At 48.5% G+C, this 17,349-nt stretch overlaps 1 protein-coding gene across 4 annotated transcripts in view; it reads left to right on the forward strand.

The window, feature by feature from the left end:
• Positions 1-17,349, forward strand: part of SLC43A2 (solute carrier family 43 member 2) — a 38,509-nt gene that overhangs the window by 9,170 nt on the left and 11,990 nt on the right. For 3 of the 4 annotated variants that reach the window (XM_019798363.2, XM_019798364.2, XM_002918039.4), the window contains exons 3-6: positions 508-721; positions 1,870-1,925; positions 2,856-2,932; positions 16,273-16,365. In XM_019798363.2, coding sequence (XP_019653922.1) covers positions 508-721; positions 1,870-1,925; positions 2,856-2,932; positions 16,273-16,365 — 440 coding nt within the window. The remainder of the gene's footprint in view (positions 1-507; positions 722-1,869; positions 1,926-2,855; positions 2,933-16,272; positions 16,366-17,349) is intronic. The other variant, XM_011223422.3, reaches the window with a different exon arrangement.

Raw genomic sequence — 17,349 nt, forward strand, 5'->3', positions numbered from 1 at the left:
AGAACCAGGGCATTGCAGTGACACCAGCAGCTTGTCCTTCCCAGGTGGTCTAGGATCGCACCCTCATAGACTGGCCGCAGTCTGTTTCCATGCACAGAGCTGCTGAGAAGGGTTCGGCCAGCCTGTGGCCCCACAGCCAAGGCTGGGTCCTGAGGCCTACTCTTCTCTGGTATAGGTTACTCTAGAATGGGAATCCCACCCTGGGGCTCATGCAAGGGACACAGGAAACCCCAAAACTGTGGGCAAGCCTTTGTGTGCATTTTCTGAGGAGGAGGAACATAGCTTCCTTTATTGGACTCTCCAGAGGGTTTGTGACCTCCAAAAAGACAAGAGTCTCTGCATTACCGCTCCAAGGGTCTTGGGCCAGATGGATAGCCAAGCCTGCTTGGGGTAGCCAGAGCCAGCCCTGACATTTCCAGTGGCGTCTGAATGTGCATCTGTCCCTCTGATCTTTGGGAATCCCTGCCTCAACCCTGTGATCAAGTTTCCCTCCCTCTACACACACAGAGATTGTCACCAACGGCACAGTGGGGGGCACAGCAGAGCCGGAGCAGGAGCACGAGGAGATGAGCTGGATGAATGGCTGGCTCAGCTGCAAGGCCCAGGATGAGATGCTAAACTTGGCCTTCACCGTAGGCTCCTTCCTACTCAGTGCCATCACCCTGCCTCTAGGCATCGTCATGGACAAATATGGCCCAAGGAAGCTCAGGCTGCTGGGCAGGTCAGTGCAGGGGTTGGGGGTGGGCAGGTGGGACTGCTGGGTTGAGATCCCTGCTGTCGGGAATCCTGGTCCCTGCTGTCAGGTGCACTGTGGAGCTCCCTATGTGCCCACCCAGAGTGGGGTTCCTATCCATTCTGCCACCAAGTCAGTAGACACTGAGATCCTTGCTGTGTGCCAGTACTGCAGTTAAAGGGTTCAGGGCCCCAAGCCTGCCCGGGAAGGCTTGCAGTTGCTTGTCATTGAGAAGACTGTTTTCCACAGTCTTTTTGACCTTATACCTCCATCAGAAAAAAAGATTTTGAACATGAACCTCTAATATAAGCATGGAAGTATCAATTACATACACATACACCATTTTTAATGTTTTATGTGCTTTATAACACACGTACAAAAAATGTCAATTAAAGTGGCTAAGGTGAAAAATGATAAAATAGAAGTCCTACTGTTTCTGTGACTCCCAGCACTCCAGTGGGTCGTCTTGTGCACTTCCTGAGGTGCGTGTCCTGCTCTGTAAAGCTCCACTCTGGCAGACTCAGAGTAAGTCCACCAAGCAGCAGGTCCTCTCAGGCCACAGTCCTCCCCAGACCAGCCCCACTGGGAGCGGCCCTCTGCAGGGCCGTGGTGATACCCGTGATTGTGAAGGGAATGGGTGGAGGATCTGTCTCATTCATTCTTTGGAGCGTAAGGGGCCTTTGTCCCCAGGATAGAGCTAAGCAGAGAGGATTCGGAAGCTGCCACTCATCGCCCTCATGCTCAGTGGGGTTCCGTCGCCCCCCGCCCCCCGCCCCTGGCAGAGCGGGCATAGGAGCCTGTGGAATGGATCGTGCCCTCTCGCTTCAGAACCGTGGCCTCTCCAGTCTGAGGCCGGGAGGGGACAGTGCAGTGCCGTGTTTACCAGGTCTGCCTTTGGGCCTTGAATTCTAACTTAGACGCCTGCTCGCTGTGATACTTTTGAGAATGCTTTTTTCTTTCTTTGTTTTATTTTCTTCATCAGTAAAGTAGAGCCAGTTATACTTCTTAGAATTGTTAAATTAAATGAGAGAATGTATGTGAATTTTCCGAAAGCATCTGGCCCATAGTAAATACTTCCAAAGAACATTATTAACAATAGCAACAATAAATAATGTACTATTTCTGCTTGTTTTTAGTGCCTGCTTTGCTGTCTCCTGCTTGCTGATCGCATATGGAGCAAGTAACCCAAACTGTGAGTATGCTTTTCCTGTACCCTTTTGTCAGGGACTGGGGAAAGAGCGCCCGGAGGTGCTCGCAGGCCCCCTGCTCTAGAAAGCCATGCCAGGTCTGGTGCTCACTGCTCAAGTTTGAGGGGATGCCTGTTAGCCTTCACCCAGTTACTTGTCTTAAATGGGTGGTGCTTAAATGGGTGCCTTAAATGGGTTGTCACTCCAGACAGACATCTGAGAGAAGCTCCTAGGAGGTACAGTACTCTCATCTCATCACCAGGCCAGGCCAGTCCCCAATGGCCTCATTGATGCCAACCCGATATGAGTTCTAAGAGCCAGGCCAGCTGAGGGGTATGTGCACAAGCTGGGAGCCGAGTCCCCTGAGGCAGCCCAGGCCAGCACTATAAAGACGGCTTAGAAGCTGGGGGGCACCTGGTTGGCTCAGTTGGAAGAACACGTGACCCTTGATCTTGGGTTGTGAGTTCCAGCCCCATGTCGGGCGTAAAGCCTACTTTAAAAAAAAAAAAGAAAAGACTTAGAATCCAGCTGGTTTCCAACCCCGTTCAGGTGGAGCTGTTGCTTCAAGGACTTTCAGAACAAACACCAAAATAGGACTTGAGTTTCGCCAGAATCTTAGAGGGGCTCATTCACCGATTTTTGAGCGCCTGTCTTTCTGGTTTCCGAGAAGCAGCTTCTTTAGGCCTCTGGCTTGCTGCTAAGGTTTGTGGAGGAAGGGGGATGGGGGCACACCTTTTGTAGGAGCCCAAGCTCTGTAAAATAGGCAGGAGGACAGCGGTGAGGAAGAAGCTGTTCCAGCTCCCCAGGTGTCCATCATTAACCCCAGATGGCTTGTCATCCATTCCGCTTGCTCCCTGTAAGGCACTGGGCTAGGCCCTCACCTCCCCAATGCTCAGCTGTGGTTCCCCTGTGATGAGCTTTCTGTTTCCTTACAGCTCTCTCTCTGCTCATCTTCATTGCCCTGGCTCTGAATGGTTTTGGTGGGATGTGCATGACTTTCACCTCATTAACAGTAAGTGTTGCTTTTTTTAAAGATCTCTTGTTCAGTCATCTCTGTGTGCATTTGAGATAGCTTTTGTTGGCTTCAACTTCCTTGCCTTCCATCTGCCGACCTGTGCCTGGACATCCCAAGCAGGAGAGGGCGGCTGGTGATGAAGGGGCCTGGCAGCAAAGCCAGTCGTGGCCTCCTGGGCTGGGGAGGTTTGTAGGTAGACCTGAAGGCAGCAGAGCACGGCTCTCAGAGCAGGCCCATCCCTTGCCTGCTGACCTTGGCTTAGGCGCCGAGGAAGCCAGCTCACTAGCCATGTGCCCAGAGAAGACAGGAGCGGAGAGAAAAAAGCTGCCACCCACTTTCTTTTCTCTCATTTTCCATGGCAGCTCTGGCTAACAGTGCAACCTAAAAACAACTCTCCCTTGGAATCTCCCCACCCCGAACCGTTGCCTTTGTCCAGAATGGAATGAAAAGCCTAGGGGCATACGTGGCTGCCTCTCTTCTTGGTTTTCTAAATGCCAGGGTATGGAGAGCCATCCTGGGGAGGGAGATGTTTTCTTGGGATGCTTGAGTGTCCCCTTTTCTGTAGCAGCAGAATACCACAGAACGTGCTTTTTTGTGAGGTGAGAGAGGTTGTTGGAAGAAAGAAAGTCAAAGAAAGCCAAAAATGTCTTCCCTAGGAGGAAGAAGGGAGCTCTCTGCAGGCTGGCCCTTCAGAGCTGGCCAGTGGGAAAAAAGTGAGAATATTATGCTCTTCAGAGAGATTTCTGTGCACCAGGAAGGTCTGGCTTGCCTCAGGTTCCCTGTGACGAAGTTTCTATGACATGGTACCTGCCATCGCCATTTGCAGGGCACTCTGGTTTCTAATCCCCCTTTCCACCAGTGAGTCGGGAGTCCTGCTGTTGAGGGTCCCTTGGTTGGCTTTGAGGGAACCCTGGGGCTGCTGGTCTTCTTGGAAGGAACTTGAAGAGGTGCTGGCCTCTGTGTGACCCCTGCCTGTAGACCGAGAGCCTGCGGCCAGGCCCGGCCAGGCCCAGTGCCTCTTCTGTTCCCCCTTCCTGTGCTTTGCCTGGTTAACTCTGTCCCTTTGGGAAGGGCTGACTGGTGGTGGGGAGCCCGCGGAACCGGAGAGTTCAGAGAAGTCTGTGTTTGGTGAGAAGGCACAGCGGGGGCTGTGTATGTGGTATGCTTGGGGTGTGGGTGACACACGGGTGTGAGTGACACGCACAAATCTGGGAACTCTGGCTGCCTTGCCTTCTGTGATATGAGGGTGGTTGACTTTGTACTCTTTTGTGTGTTTTTATTTTTATTTTTTTAACCAGGTAGATTTCTTTTTTAAATGGATGCCCCCCCCCCATCCCTCTCAAATTGCCAGGAGAAAACAGATGTTGAAGCTGTAAGAAATATTTTAGAACTATCCAAAGTACACAAATCCCACTAAGTTGTGTAAATTGTGAAACAAAAGTCATGGTTCTATTTGTTCTTTGACAGCATGGAAACAACCAGCTCTTTCATCAAAATGAAAATTAAAAACCTGGCATTATCCCCATTATTTTAGTCATGCTGTGCCTACGTTGTGGCAGTTCTGAATTTTGGGATAAAAAAGAGATGGGCCTTGAATGTCAGGAGTTTATGCTCTGAGATGCAGAAGGATGCTTTATGGTAATAAAGTGTGAGACAAATGGGTAAAAACCACCACACCATGAATCACCTTTAAGAAAGCCTTTGGCGGAGGGCACCCGGTGGCTCAGTCTGTTGAGCGTCCGACTCTTGATTTCGGCTCAAGCTCCATGTTGGGCTCCACACTCAGCCTGGAGTCTGTCTGTCTCCCTCTGCCTCTCCCCCCTCTCACTTGTGACTCTTGATCTTCTGGTTGTGAGTTCAAGCCCCATGTTCGGTGTAGAGACTACTTTAACAAGAAGGAAGGAAGGGAGGGAGGGAGGGAGGAAGGAAGAGAAAAGAAAAGAAAAGAAGAAAGAAGGGAGGAAGGAAGGAAAGAAGGGGGAGGGAGGGAGGAAGGAAGGAAGGAAGGGGGAGGGAGGGAGGAAGGAAGGAAGGAAGGAAGAAAGCAAGCCTTTAAAATGAGCTTATAGTTCTTATCAAGGAACATTTAGGGGAGGCTAGTAGGTCTATAAGGATTTGTTTTCTGGATTTTTTTTTTATGATTATAAACAAAAATGTTTTTATTTTAAGAAGTCAATATTTTAGGAATATAAAGTATAGACTGTAAAATTCTATAAGCACACCTTTGTCAGTTTAGAATATATCTCTTCAGTATTAAAAATATCTGCATATACCAGTTATTTTTTTTAAGTCTGTTACAGCTTGCCTTTTTCACTTAATTCTTTCACATGTTTTTCTGCCAATACTTAGAAACCTACCTTATTATTTTAAACTCTAGAGCTCTACCTCGTTATGAAACAGTTTTATGTTATTCTATACTATAGATGTACCAAAATTTATTTAACCAGTGTCCTCCTCATGGACACTTGGGTTGGTGTCCAGTCTTTCTGATTTGTGATGATGATGGAGGGAACACCCCTGTACATACCTTTCTGTAAAATAAATTCCTGGAAGTGGGGTTGCTGGCCTTGTCCAGAGCTGCCATCCTGCTCCTGTCGTACCAGCATGGATAAGAGTGGCCCTTTCTCCACACCCCTTCCCTGTACCCTGTTATTAGTGTTTTAAACATTAGCCAGTCTGATCTGGTGAAAATGGTATAACCATCATTTTTAAAAAATATTTAATTGTTTGTGAGACCGAGCATCTTTTCACCTCTTTTTTGTGGTCATTTGTATTCTATGAATTGTTTCTTTGTGTGATTTGTCTGTTTTTCTACAGGGTTGTTTATCTTTTTTTTAAGTGTTTTCTAAGAGCTCTTTCATATATATTAAAAAAAAATTAGCTCTCTGAGTGAGTAAGGGATCTTACCCTAGGGTTTTCAGGCCTCTGGGTGATCATGCATAAGCTTAAGGAAGGCTGTACTTCCCTTGAGGTTGTATGCAAGCAAATGGTGTTGTGTGCAGGTGCCTTTTTCTGCGGGAGGGTCTGTCGCTTTCGTCAGCCTCTGATAGGTCTGTGTGAAGGTCAAAAGCACTGCAGCAGGAGCACCCCCATTAGCTCCTCGCTGTCCCACTGGGAGCCAGAGGTACACAGGATGCACAGTGACCAGGCAAGAAAACGATATGATTGTTAACCTAAAGAGTTCGGTTAGCAGAGTTTGGTTAGCAGAGATCTGTTTAAGGGAGGCTGGTGCCTTGTCTCCTAAGTTGGTCTCCATTCTTGGGTCTAGAGCAGGGGTTAGTAAAGTGTTGCCCCCAGGCCAAATCCAGACCACTGGTAGGTGTGGGGCAACCCGACTGGGTGGAGAGACTGGCAGTGAAAGAATTTACCCAAGGCAGAACAAAGGAGATAGAAGTTTATTGAATACACCACAAGGGAGCAGCGGGCAGGACAGCAAGGGAGAGACTCTGCCAGGAGGCAGTGCGGGGGGCTGTAGTTAAGGTGGGGAGTGAGGAGGTATGGGGATGTGTGGAATTTTCCTTTTTTGGTACCTGTGCCCGGTTCTAAGTCGCCTGTGGGTCAGCTAGGGCTTATGGCTATTTCAAGGTGGGTCAGCTGATGGGTCTGTCTGCACTCAGCCCGGGGGTCACTGCGGCCCTTCTACCCCACTCGGCTTCCAGTGCTCACGTCTGCTGCCTAAAAGCAGTCTCTACAGTGGCGGGGGAGTGTGGGTTGTAAACAAAGTTTTGTTTTTTGTGTTTTTCAAAGATTTTATCCATTTATTTGAGAGAGAAAGCGGGAGAGCTTGGGAGAGTGTGAGAGAGAGAGAGAGAGAGAGAAAGCATGCATGCACACAGGAGCAAGGGGCAGGGGCAGAGGGAGAAGCAGAAGCAGGGAGCCTGATGTGGGGCTCAATCCCAGGACCCTGAGATCATGACCCGAGCCAAAGGCAGATGCTCAACCAACTGAGCCACCAGGTGCCCCGGTAAGCGGAGTTTTATTGGAACGTAGCTCTGCCTAGAGCTATTGTAATATTGCTATTGTTTGTGGCTGCCTTTGTGCTGTAGGGCAGAGAGAGGTAGTTGTGCAGAGACTACATGGCCTGCAAAACCTACAATATATGTTATCTGACACTTTACAGCCTTTAGTCTAGAGGCGCCAACATGCTGCTCAATTACTATTTGCTGTCAGAAGGCAGGAGCTGACACCCACTCCCTCACCACCACCCCCCGTCCTGCTGACCCCCTTCTCTGTCCGTGGGCCAGCTCCCTAAGCACTTTCTAAGTATTTTCCCCTCCACCGCTGCCCCTGGCCTGAGGGATCGCAGCGGCCGTTCTCCTGTCCAGCGTATTCTCAGATGAGGGCTCTCATGGCTCTCCTTTCCAGAATAGACCCCAAAAGGGGAATGAGAAGCAGGACAGCGAGGACAGAGCTGGAGCTCTTGGGCAATGTTTTAGGGCTGGCCGGGGCTTCTGCTGAGTAGAGCTGGATCTCGTTCTGACACAGCCCAGGCCTTTAAAAAGCAGAACTGTCAGGATCGGCTCCCAAAGACGCCGAGCTAGCAGCACAATGGCACTTTCTGTTTGTGTCTCCCACCCATGTTCTAATCTGGGGGACAAAGGAGTCTTCAGGGTCGCCTTTAGGAGCTTCCTAAATCAAATCTCTTTCAACTTCCTTGGGGCCTTGGATAATCACTCTGTGATAACCCGGGAATCTGGGGGAATGTGTTGCCATGGAAACCTTAATTTGGGTACTTTCTGAGTTCTAAGGAGGTTTGTGTTGCATGGGCTGTGGTATAAATAAAAGTGACCAGGTGCTGTGAGCTGTCACCCCATTGGTGGAGAGGGGGCTCCAGGTTGGCAAAATGCCTTTTCCCCACAGACTGGGGCGAGATGGAGCCTCAGAGGTCTGTACGCGTGGGTGATCCTTGCCTCTAGAGTAGAGGCTCAGGGGGGCAAGATTGGATCCCATGCCAGGTGGGCTGCCTGACACCCAGGTGGCTTTCCCAGGTCCCTGCAGCAGAGGCTCTGAGCCGGGCCATGAGACAGCCTCAGAGGAGGAGGTGACCGGTCACTCCATGGGAACAGAGGACTCCCTGAGGTGCAGAGCCTCAGCCTCCCGGCTGGACATCTGGACAGCACACTTTGGTCTGTTTGCCCAACGTCTAACGTTTGTACAACCCCTTAACTCGCTTCATTGGCTGGAGTGCAAACACCGGCCGATGGCCGAGGCGGCGTCTTTGGGCCGGCACCCTGCGATCCAGGGTCTGGGGTTGCTTAGAGATGGGAGCAGATGCAGCCAACATTGTGGATGCATCTTTTCCACTTCATTACTCTGCACCCCCCCCAATCCGTGTGGGCGGGACAGGGAGTTCTGAGCTGGAAACCTCCTGGAGAACTGGTTGCAAAATGTTGTCTGGGTCCTTAATGAAAAATTTCTCTGTGGACTTTTCCTATTTGACTCATTGAAGTCTGAATTTAAATCTGAGGAAGAAATGATTCCATGGGAGTTGGAGCCAGAGTTTGAGGAAAACAAAATAAATAGCCTTCTTCAAATACTGAGAGGAAGTGAAGAAAAAGAATTGGGGTACAGCAAGGAAGCACATGCCCGCTGGTGGGGGGTGGGAACATGGTGTTTCTACTCGGCTGACCCATTTCTATAGCCAGGAGAAAATCCCCCACAACACCCCAGCCAGCCCTCTGGGAGCCTAGGTGCCAGGTGAGCACAGTTCCCAATGCCTGGAGCCAGTTATCTTGGTTTCTGTCCTGTGCCTTAGGAACCCTAAACAGCCAGCTGATCTGTTGACCTGGGAAAAATTCGCCCATCAGAAGGTTCTGGCTTGTGAGTTTGCTTCACCATGTGACATGTCCAGGGGTGAACAGAAAATGTAGTGGAGGCATCAGCAGGGCTGGTCCTGGCTGGGAAGGCAAATGAGGTAGTTTCGGGAGTGGAGTCCCTCCTCCCCACCCCTCCAGCAGTGAAGCGGAAAGGTGACCACAAGGACCTTTTCCTGGCAGTGTGTGCTTGGAGCTGCCCGGTTGTTTGGGGTTAGGAAATAGCCCAGCTTTGCTGAGTCTGCTTGTCCAGACTGGTACCTGGATCCTGGCCTATACAGGTCGTACAGAGCTCTGGGTGTGTACACCAGCCACCTTCGGGCAAGGCTCACCTCTGGAAGGGGCCTTGTGGCTTTTCCCTGAGGGCCAGGGTGTGCCCCCAGCTGGTGGGCTTGGGAGACCATGGATTTGCAAAGTCAGTGCCAGGGGCGACACAGTGGCCCTTCTGTCCCTGCCTGCCAGCCAAGGCCTGTCTTAGGGGTCCCTGAGTAGAGAGGCATCTTAGAGAGGGTCCTCCAAGGAGGTCGGCCGTTTGTCACCATCCTGGAGCCCAGGCCTCTGGGTCCTCTTGTCCAGGAGCCCTGTTCCATGGCCAGGACTCTGGGGGGTGGGGGCGGTGCTCCCTGCAGCTGCTGTTTTCCCTTCTGGGAAGGTCACACAGCCAAGGCCTGTTTACAGGGCCTCCAAGGGGCTGAGAATGAGTCACCACTGTATCCCCGAGCAAGCAAGGCGGGCTTGGAGGCCGGGTTCTGCCCTGCAAGCCTGTTCCAGCCCCAGCCCTTGCAGAGGTAACAGAAGTGGCTATGGGAATCACCCGGAGCCTGGGAAGGGGGCCTGCGTTCCCCACCTGCGAGTGCAATCGTGAATCCAGAATCAGGAAGCCGCCCCGGCTGAGTGTTTCCCCTGTCATCTGTCATTGTAGCCCTGGCTCTGGCTTCCTACTTGGCCACAGAGCTGGTTCTTCCCCCTCCACCTAGCCCTTGAGGCCCACACTGGGGCACTCTGCTCAGTGCTCAGCCATCACTCCCGTCACCCGGGCTTCACAGTAGCCACTCTGAGCAGCTGAGGTCATTTGGAGGCAGAAGGAGGGAGAGGGTGGGAGGGAGGAGGAGACAGACGTGAGGATGAAATAGGAGAAAGTCCATACCAAATGCAAGTCCACTTGAAGGTGCGGCCCTGGACCGTAGGGAGGTCAAGGGGACGGAAGGGGGCAGACAGGTCCAAAGGAGCATCAGAAGGGATGTAGAAAACCTCTAGTGGGAGAGCAGAGCTTAATAACGAACAAATACAAGGTGAGAGGTGAGGGTAATTGCCTTGGGGACCAAACTGAGGTTTCCAAGAGGCAGAGCAGTCCAGTGGCAATGCACAGAAACCTGACCCACTTTGAATCCCACATTTGACCCTGACCAGATTGGGGGAGTCCCTTGATGTTTTTAATTCTCAAGTTTTATACCCAGTAAGTGAGGGTAAAAAGTTACACCTACCTCATAAGATTGTTCTGAGGGTTTTTAAGATAATACCTATAGTAGGCATTAAAAATAGTTGCTATTGTTATGGCAGTGCTATTATTATATGTTATACTAATATAATTATGCTGTGTTATTATATATTATTATTTAATAATAAAGAAAATTCTTTAATCAAGCTGCTCCTGGGCACAGCAAATGGGGGAAATCTCCTGGCAGGGATGGCAGCTTTTGGAGGAAGGGAAGGAAGCAGCTTAAAAGATAAAACACAATTAGTATTAACATTTAAAAAATAATGAATGTCCTTAGGGAAATCCTCTCTTCTGTGCTTGCTATTCTCTTGTGACCACACATTGAGTATTGCTGGGATGTTTATACTTTGGGTTTCATTGGTCAAGGTCACCCCTGATGTTCTTTTCAGAGAGATTCATCTGACATAAATGCTAAGTAGACCCTAAAAGCTGACACACACTTTGACTACCTATTTAAATACTTGTATTGGTCAAAAAAAACACACCATGAACTAAGAAGAAGTTAAAGGAGAAACTAGGAAAACAAAACATACCTGCAGTGCATGGACAAACTGTGACTCTTTAATATATAAAGACCTATATAAAATCAATATGAAAAGATTAACATCCTCGTAGGAAATAAGGACAAATGAGGAATATAAATGACTGATATTTTTAAGATTTTTATTTATTTATTTGTCGGCGAGAGAGAGAGAGAGAGAGAGAGAGAGAGAGAGAGAGCGCGCACAAGCAGGGGGAGTGGCAGGCAGAGGGAGAAGCAGACTCCCTGCTGAGCAAGGAGCCCCATGCAGGACTCAATCCCAGGACCCCAGGATCACAACCCAAGCTGAAGGCGGATGCCTAATCAACTGAGCCACCCAGGCATCTGTAAATGACTGATTTTAAAAATTGTAGAAAATGTTCAAAGTCATTAGTAATTAATAAATGTAAATTTTTTCAATTTTTTTAATCATGGAAAAAGTTATATATACATGGTATTAGAATAGTATAATAATCTCCATGTACCCATCTTGCAACTCCAACAGTTACCAGCTCATAACCAGCCTTGCTTTGTTACTGTCTCCATCCACCATCCAGACTATTTTGAAGCCAATATCAATCATTGATTCACACAAGGATGTTGGGCACTTGGGTGGCTTAGTCAGTTAAGCATCTGCCTTTGGCTCAGGTCATGATCCCAGGGTCCTGGGATTGAGTCCCGCATCAAGCTCCCTCCTCAGCAGGGTGTCTGCTTCTCCCTCTCCCTCTGCCCCCTGCTCATGATCTCTCTCTCTCACGTGCTCTCTCTCTTTCAAATAAATAAAACCTAAAAAAATAAAAATAAATAAATAAGGGGCGCCTGGGTGGCACAGCGGTTAAGCGTCTGCCTTCGGCTCAGGGCGTGATCCCGGCGTTATGGGATCGAGCCCCACATCAGGCTCCTCCACTATGAGCCTGCTTCTTCCTCTCCCACTCCCCCTGCTTGTGTTCCCTCTCTCGCTGGCTGTCTCTATCTCTGTCAAATAAATAAAAATCTTTTAAAAAAAAATAAATAAATATAAATAAATAAATAAAACAAGAATGTTGGTAAAGTGGCAAATATTAAAAATAATGATAACACTCAATGCTGGAGTGGATACAGTGAAATAGACACTCTACTCTGCCAATTGCTATAAGTTTTCTGAAAGGCAATTTGGCATGGAATATCACAAAAACTTAAAAATGTGTATCCCTTTTGCCTATTGATTCTACTTTTGGGGATTTACCTTAAGGGAATAATAACTGTGTGCACATATGTTTATCTTTAAGAATGTTAATTAAAAAGGACCTGAGTTCCAACATCAGAGAAATGGTTGCATAAATTATAGACCATCCAGATAAGGAAATACCAGGCAGTCATTACAAAGTATGTTGAAGGTGACTATAAGTTAGAAAACATTTATAGGGGCGCCTGGCTGGCTCAGTGAGTGGAACATGAGACTCTTGACATCAGGGTCATGAGTTTAAGCCCCATGTTGGGTGTAGAGATTACTTAAAAATAAAAAATAAAAAATGATAAAAACAGAGGCACCTGGGTGGCTCAGTCGGTTGAGCAGCCAAGTCTTAATTTTGGCTCAGGTCATGATTTCAGGGTTGTGGATTGAGCCCCACATGGGACTCTGAGGTCAGCGCAGTCTGCTTGTCCCTCTCCCTCTGCTCCTTCCCCCACTAGCGCTCACGTGCTCTCTCTCTCTCAAATAAATGAATACAATCTTTAAAAAATAAAAATAAGGGCACCTGGGTGGCTCATTTGGTTAAGCAACTACCTTCTGCTCAGGTCATGACACTGGAGTCCCAGGATCAAATTCCTCATCAGGCTCCCTGCTCAGCAGGGAGTCTGCTTCTCCCTCTGATCCTCCCTCCTCTCGTGCTCTCTCACTCTCATTCTGCCTCTCAAATAAGTAAATAAAATCTTAAAAAAATAAAATAAAAAATTAAAATTAAAAATTAAATAATGTTTTTAAAGAAAGAAAAAAACATTTGTGATATATCAAGTAAAAGGGATACAATTTGTAAAACAATATGGAGCATATGATCCCAGTTTTATTTAAAAGTTATAGGTATTTATAGAAAATTGATTAAAGGGAAATATATCAATAGTAACATGACTGTATCAGGGTGATTTTTATTTTATTCTTTCTTTATGTATACTTTGTTTCAGATGTTTTACAATGGACATAAATTGCTTTTCTAATTAGGAAAAATAATCCTAATTTAAAATATAAGATGTAGGTATTGGCCAGAAGGCTGTGTAGTAGTATGGTTTGACCTGAGGCTCTACCCCCCTAGGAATCGCCCTGATGACCAAAATAACATGTTGGGGAGAATTTTCTTGGTGTTGCTAAGAGTGTTATATATAGGCAGGGAGAGGCTGAGCAGCAAGGAGAGCAGCAAGGAGGACAGCTGAAAGGCTCCTGTCTTTGTCTAGGTATGAAGGCAAGGGCCTCATCCATGGGCAGATGGGAAGTCAGTGTCCTTTCCCAGCTACCTGTTCTTCCCTGTCCTGGATCTAGTTCTGAGAAGACTCCAGAAGATCAAGCCAGGGTTGTATGCTAGCCCCAGGTCCATTGTTGTGTTGGCCTCTGTCCTAGGTTATGGTTAAGGCAAACTTGAGCTTAAGAAGGTAGAAGGAAAAGGGCTAGCTAGCAAGCTGTCTGCTTTTTTAGAGTATTCCCAGCCTTGTTGAAAAGTTGGAGACACTTCTTGTGCACAAAGGTGACTGCAGCAACAAGAGTGTTTTGCTGGTTTGATTTTGCACCAGGTAGCCTTTCCTATACCAGGCACTTGGCCTCTATCTGCTCTTCTGTTTGGGTTCCAAGCCCATTTGATCCCTTTCTTCCTTCATTTCCCCTGGCTGGAGTGGCGTCCCCAATTGGAATGGTTCCCTCCTTCCATATAAGCAGAACAAATCTTTGGATTCTCGCTGCGGTGGATATGACCCCAGAAATGACTCCCCTACAAGGCTGCCTTGCTGGGTCAGCCAGCACAGAGCAGCCTGAATATGCGAACTCAGGAACCGAGGCAGTCCTCTGAACCACAGCATACCTGAGAAGCAGGTGTGCAGAGTAAGATTGGCACCTTTACGGTTCACCTAGGTGTTCCCCGGGCACACAGGAGTTTGTCACATTTCCTCTGTTTCCTTCCAGGGGATATTTCTCTATGCTCTTTCTCCCCCTTAGACCCTGTCTGAGAAGCCTGAGTCGACAGAGGGTCCACTCTATATGAGGGGTGGAAGAAGAGCTCTTTTTGTGCTAGGAATTTTGGGGGAAGCCTGGATGGCCACCCTGGCCCCATGCTATAAAATGGTTTATTGGCTATATACTATAGGTTTATTCATGTTCCCCTTTAATCCCAGGTTGCCAAAACATCTTAAGTATTTTACTCATGTATGTTTTAACAGTGATATTGAGACAATTGACATGCCATGCAATTCACCTAAAATATACAATTCAGTGGTTTTTAGTACATTCAAAATTGTGCAGTCATCACCATAATCAATTATATCACCCAAATAGAGACTCCGTATCCATTAGCATTTCCTCCCTATTTACTCCCAGCATCCTCTGCTGCAGCCCTGGGCAACCACTAATCTATTCTCTGTCTCTATGGATTTGCCCATTCTAGACATTTCATATAAATGGAACCACACAATACGTGGTCTTTTGTGACTTGTTTCTTTCACCTGTCATGTTTTCCACGTTCATCCATGTTGCAGTATGTATCAGTACTTTGTTGTTTTTGTGGCTGAATACGATTCCATTGTATAGATAGACCACATTTTGTTTACCCATTCATCCACGGATGGGCATTGGGGCTGTGTGCACTTTCTTGATATCGTGGAGAATGCTGCCATAAACATTCACATACAAGTTTTTGTGAGTCCGTATGTTTTCATTTCTCTTGGGTATAAACCTAGGAGTGAAATTTCTAAGTCATATGGTAACTCTGTGTTTAACTATTTGAGGAAAGGCCAGACTGTTACCCAAAGTGGCCATATACCATCTTACAATCCCACCAGCAGCAGATGAGGGCTCTGATTCCTGTGCAATCTCATCAGTGTTAGTATCTGATTTTTTTCTTATAGCCACCCAAGGGGGTATGAAGCGATATCTCGTGGTTTCAGTTTGCATTTCCCTATAATTAATGATATCGAGTATATTTTGGCCGTTTGTGTATCTTCTTTGGAGAAATGTCTGTTCACATCTTTTGCCCATTTAAAAAAATAGGTTATCTTTTCATTATTGAGTTGTGGGAGTTCTTTATATATAGACATAGTATATAGACACATGTCCCATATCAGATGTATGATTTGCAAAAATTTTCTCTTTTGTGTGCTGTCTTTTCACTTTCTTGGTTGTGTCCCTTGAAGCACAAAAGCATATCATTCTGGTGATGTCCCTTCCTCATTTTTAACTGTGGGCAAAACAGGCAGAAATGATGAAAGGCAGGAATAGCCAAGTTCAGACTGCCTCCATTCAGCAGCAATGGATGGACTTGTGGGCAGCAGTGCTCCATGATTAAGAACACCCCAGTATGATTACAGGCAAATGGGAGAGCATAGATGAAGTCCATATGAACAGCAGGTTGGCACTGCTATGCAGAGTGATCCTCGATGCCCAGGACACTGTGGGCATGGAATAGGAGGGCTTCCCAGCCTGGCAGCGCAGTCTCTCTGGAGGTTGGCAAGAGAGTTACAAACTGGCTGTTCAGGAGAATGTACTTTGCCCTGCATCTGTTTGAATCCGTGATACCTTGTCACATTTACCATGCCTGGGTTTGTGTGGAGTCACGGTGGGGGGGGGGTTAGCTTTGAAGTTGTGTCACATAGGCCCTCAATGAGCTGATGTGAGGTGTGAGGGGGACCTCGCTGGGAAGAGAGGCTGAGTCTTTCTTGCCATCAGTCTTCTCTGGTGCCCATCACCTGGAGAGGGAGAACCCTCCTTGCACTTAGAAATTCAGAAGCAGGAATCCCAGGCTAGCTCCCCTGTCAGCCCTGAGGGAACTGGAGTGTTCTGATTGGCACCTTCCAGAAGCCTGCTGTCTTAGAACTGAAAGCAGCTTTTGCTGACATCTGGTCCTTCTGGGACGCTGATATTTTTATTTATACAGTGACACTCTCATCCCCAAATAGATTCTTATTTTTAACAGGCTTTGAGGGATGCCTGAGGCTCCCAACTTTGCTCCCTGGCATCTTAGTGTAAACCCTGCAAAGACAGGAAGGTCCCTGGCTTGTGCCTGAGCAAAGTTGGAGGGACACTCATCAGCCAGGAAGTCCAACAGCTCTGTCTTCACATCTGGAGTCTGAGTTCTGCATTAATCTGGCCTCCCTCATCAAGCTCGGTCCCAAAGGAAAAACTTCAAAGAGCGGTAATTACCGCCCCTCAGGGACCCAGGGAGGAGTGCAGATAAGAAATGGTGCCGGAGGATACCCTGATTCCCTCCCCCACTACCCCCCACCAGACTGCTGCCCACTTTCTCAGCGGGTCCCCTTGCTTCTTGTCTTTCAGCTACCCAACATGTTTGGTGACCTTCGGTCCACATTTATTGCCTTGATGATTGGATCCTATGCCTCCTCAGCAGTCACCTTCCCGGGAATCAAGGTGAGGGTTTGGCCGGCCTCAACCCTGCTGCGCTGGTGTCTGGGCAGAGGCCCCTCCCAGGGCGCCTTCAACCTCTGAAGAGCGAAGTCTTTGTGGGAGCCGGGGTTGGCCCCTCCCCACCGCCCACACCTGGGAGGATGCACCTGGGCGCCACAGGAGTCAGAAAAGAAAACCACTAGCCATGGGGGAGGGGAAATTCAGGCGTATCGTACGTACGGGGTATTACCGCAGGCTGCCTTTGCATTTCTGCCATTTCTGCGCTGGGGTCGAGAAAAGGGATGGCTCAGTTAGTTTGTCACTGGTCACCTCCCCCTGCCCCCGGTCTGTTGTTGCTGGGCTGTGACTCCCCATTGGCCAGAGCGTGGCTCTCGCTAAGTTGGTTCAGCTGTTTCCCTCCCAGGCAGGATTCTGAGCCCGTGGAAGTCACGCAGGGTCAGGAGGAAGCAAACACCTCACAGTCCATCAGTTCCCAGTTCCCATTCCAAATGCTGTTGCTCCTGCCAAGCTTCAGAAGCGGCTTCTCCCGCCTCTGGCCTCAACACACGGTGAATCCCCTTTCCTGCAGTATGTGGCAGGGAGGCCACAGATGAGGAGAAGGAGTCATAGGTGTGGTCTGGCCACCAGGCAGTCTTGGTGCTTGGAGGGTGTGGGGCCAGCCATCCTGTGGCCTTCTAGGGGTTCTCATGCTTCTGGAGTGTGGCGGAGCCTCCAAGCTCCTCCTTCACCTCCTCTTGCTGTCTCACCCGGGGGTGCGGGCTGGGCAGCTGTCTGCCAGGACAGTGGGGACTCGTGTTGGAAGTACATGGTGGCAGTGACAACAACAGCTAACACCTAACATGCTCATGCCCAGTAGGCTTCCCACCTGCCAGGCCCTGTACTGAGCACTGAGGATCCCACCTGCTTCACCCCCACCACAGCACCATGTGCATGCCAGCGTTACGCTCATTTCAGAGGAGCAAATGGAGACATCCATCTGTTCATTCC

The sequence above is a fragment of the Ailuropoda melanoleuca genome, chromosome 13 (genome assembly GCF_002007445.2).
Source record: "Ailuropoda melanoleuca isolate Jingjing chromosome 13, ASM200744v2, whole genome shotgun sequence".
In the NCBI taxonomy this organism is placed as follows: domain Eukaryota; kingdom Metazoa; phylum Chordata; class Mammalia; order Carnivora; family Ursidae; genus Ailuropoda; species Ailuropoda melanoleuca.